A 1,978-nucleotide genomic window follows, 5' to 3' on the forward strand; every position below is an offset into this window, starting at 1 on the left:
ACATGTGCGCACTGGCCCTCAAATGCAAACAAGCTGCCTCTGTTTTGAGCAAAGCCGGGGTCACATATACGCCTGGTCCCCTGGCTCGTGTTTCGTGTCCATTCTCTCCCCAGGATAGAGCTCTGATCCTGGGCTGGCCCCCTTCCCACGACTCCCCCCTCCTCCTGGAGCAGTATCGACCCAGACTGAGCGTTATTGACCGGATCCTTCGCCCGCTGAGCCGAGGTTGCTTTCCACAGTCTCTTCTAAGGCAGGCTTATCCTCCTGGGCCAGCAGCTCCCTGTGAGAGGAGGCGGTGACGGGGCAAGGGCTCTTGAGAAGGTCACATGAGCTGAAGTGGAACCAGTCCGAGGCTTGTACCAGATGTAGTGATGATGGGCGAATGGATGAACGTTTCACGAGTCCAGAACCTCAACGGTGACGGTCTCATCTCTCCAGTGTGCAGCGGGCGGCGTTGGGGGGGGGGTCCTTCCCCAAGCCCCCCCACCCACCCTCCACCACCCCCCCCCTACCCCCGGCCATCGCCCCCCACCCACCCCCCCTCCCCCTCCGCCCGCTACACGGAGCTCTCGTCCGGGCGGGGCAGCAGGTGCGCACGCTTCCTCTTCTCTAGGATGCGGTTGAGCTCGTCGGCGAAGGAGTAGCAGTGGTGGGCGGCGGCCTCGGCGTCGCTCTGCCTCAGCAGGACGTAGCTGTTCCCGTTCATGCGGCGCAGCACGCTGGGCAGCGTGGCCGACAGCCCGGCGCCGTGGCCCCCCAGCTCGCACTCCGGCGCGGCCAGGAGGGCGGGGGAGGGCAGTGGGGGGGCCGCCGGGGGCGGGGGATGGGGGTCCTCGCCGGTCGGCGGACGCCACAGCCCCCCACCGCCCTCCCCCGGGACGATCCGGAGGTCGCCGGCGTCCGCCCCCGGCCGCTTGCCGGCGGCGCCGTTGCAGTGTCCGGAAACGGTCCCGAGCTCCAGGCGGGAGGGGCTCCCGCGCCGCTGATGCTGCTTCCTGCTCCGGGGTCTCTTCCCGGCCGGGCGGGCGGCGGCGGCGGCGCGTAGCGAGTACTTCCCCCCGTGGGCCCGCAGGCAGAAGCCCATGTAGAGCAGCACCACGGTGAGGACCACACACAGCCCGCCCAGCACCGTGATGAGGGACAGGTACATGGCCTCCATGTTCCTTGGGGACAGCAGCTCCGAGCGGGGGGGCAGGGAGGCGGGGCCGAGGGGTGCGGGCGGCGGCGGGGGCGGGGGGGGCCCCCCGTAGGAGGAGGAGGAGGGGGGCTCGGGGGACGGCGGGCGCGTGGCGTCCGGGCCGAGGGCGAGGTCCTCCTCCTCGGTCGGGGCGACGGGCGGAGGAGGAGGAGGTGGCAGGTCGGGGCGGACCGTCACGTCGTAGGCGACCACGGCGACGCGGACGGCGTTCTCGAGGGCGTGGCAGGCGTAGAGGCCGCCCTGGTCCGGCCGGGCCTCGATGATGAGCAGGCCGTCGGTGCCGACGCGGTACCCCGAGTCCAGGCCGTAGCCCGGCAGCTCCGTCCCCTCCAGCGTCCACACCGGGGTTGCCAGGTTGGAGACGAACTCGCACTGGAGCAGAACGTCGTCGCCCTCCATCACGGTCCGCCGGCGGTGCGGAACCAGGTCTGGGAAAAGGCAACCCGGACACAGAGAGACACGGAGATGACGGATGATGCCTCTCTTACTCTGAAATGTTAATTTAATGTACTGTTTTGCTTTATAAATGTTCTTAGCCGGTAGACAAACATACTCCAGGAGCTTGCTCGATCGCCTTGTTAAGAGGGGTCAGGGAAGAATTTTTACAGCTCACTTATCTGGCCCCCGGGTGATTACTGTTTTTTTGCTTCCCTCTGGAATATGTAGAGGTGGGTCGTATGCCCACCTCCCTTGTTCTCTGTAAAGCGCATTGTGTTGCCTCTGGGTATGAAATGCGCTATACAAATAAAGCTTTGATTGATTGATTGATTGATTGATTGA

General features: G+C 66.0%; 1 protein-coding gene across 1 annotated transcript in view; it reads right to left on the bottom strand.

Moving 5' to 3' along the window:
• Positions 1 to 556: 556 nt before the first annotated feature.
• Positions 557 to 1,978, bottom strand: part of LOC311325909 (semaphorin-4G-like) — a gene marked incomplete at its 3' end in the record, with an annotated part of 22,752 nt that continues 21,330 nt past the window's right edge. Inside the window, 1 exon segment of the mRNA XM_084458726.1 lies at positions 557 to 1,626. Within this exon segment, the coding sequence (XP_084314852.1) occupies positions 557 to 1,626 (1,070 nt within the window).

The sequence above is a fragment of the Borostomias antarcticus genome (assembly GCF_949987555.1).
Source record: "Borostomias antarcticus genome assembly, chromosome: 25".
In the NCBI taxonomy this organism is placed as follows: domain Eukaryota; kingdom Metazoa; phylum Chordata; class Actinopteri; order Stomiiformes; family Stomiidae; genus Borostomias; species Borostomias antarcticus.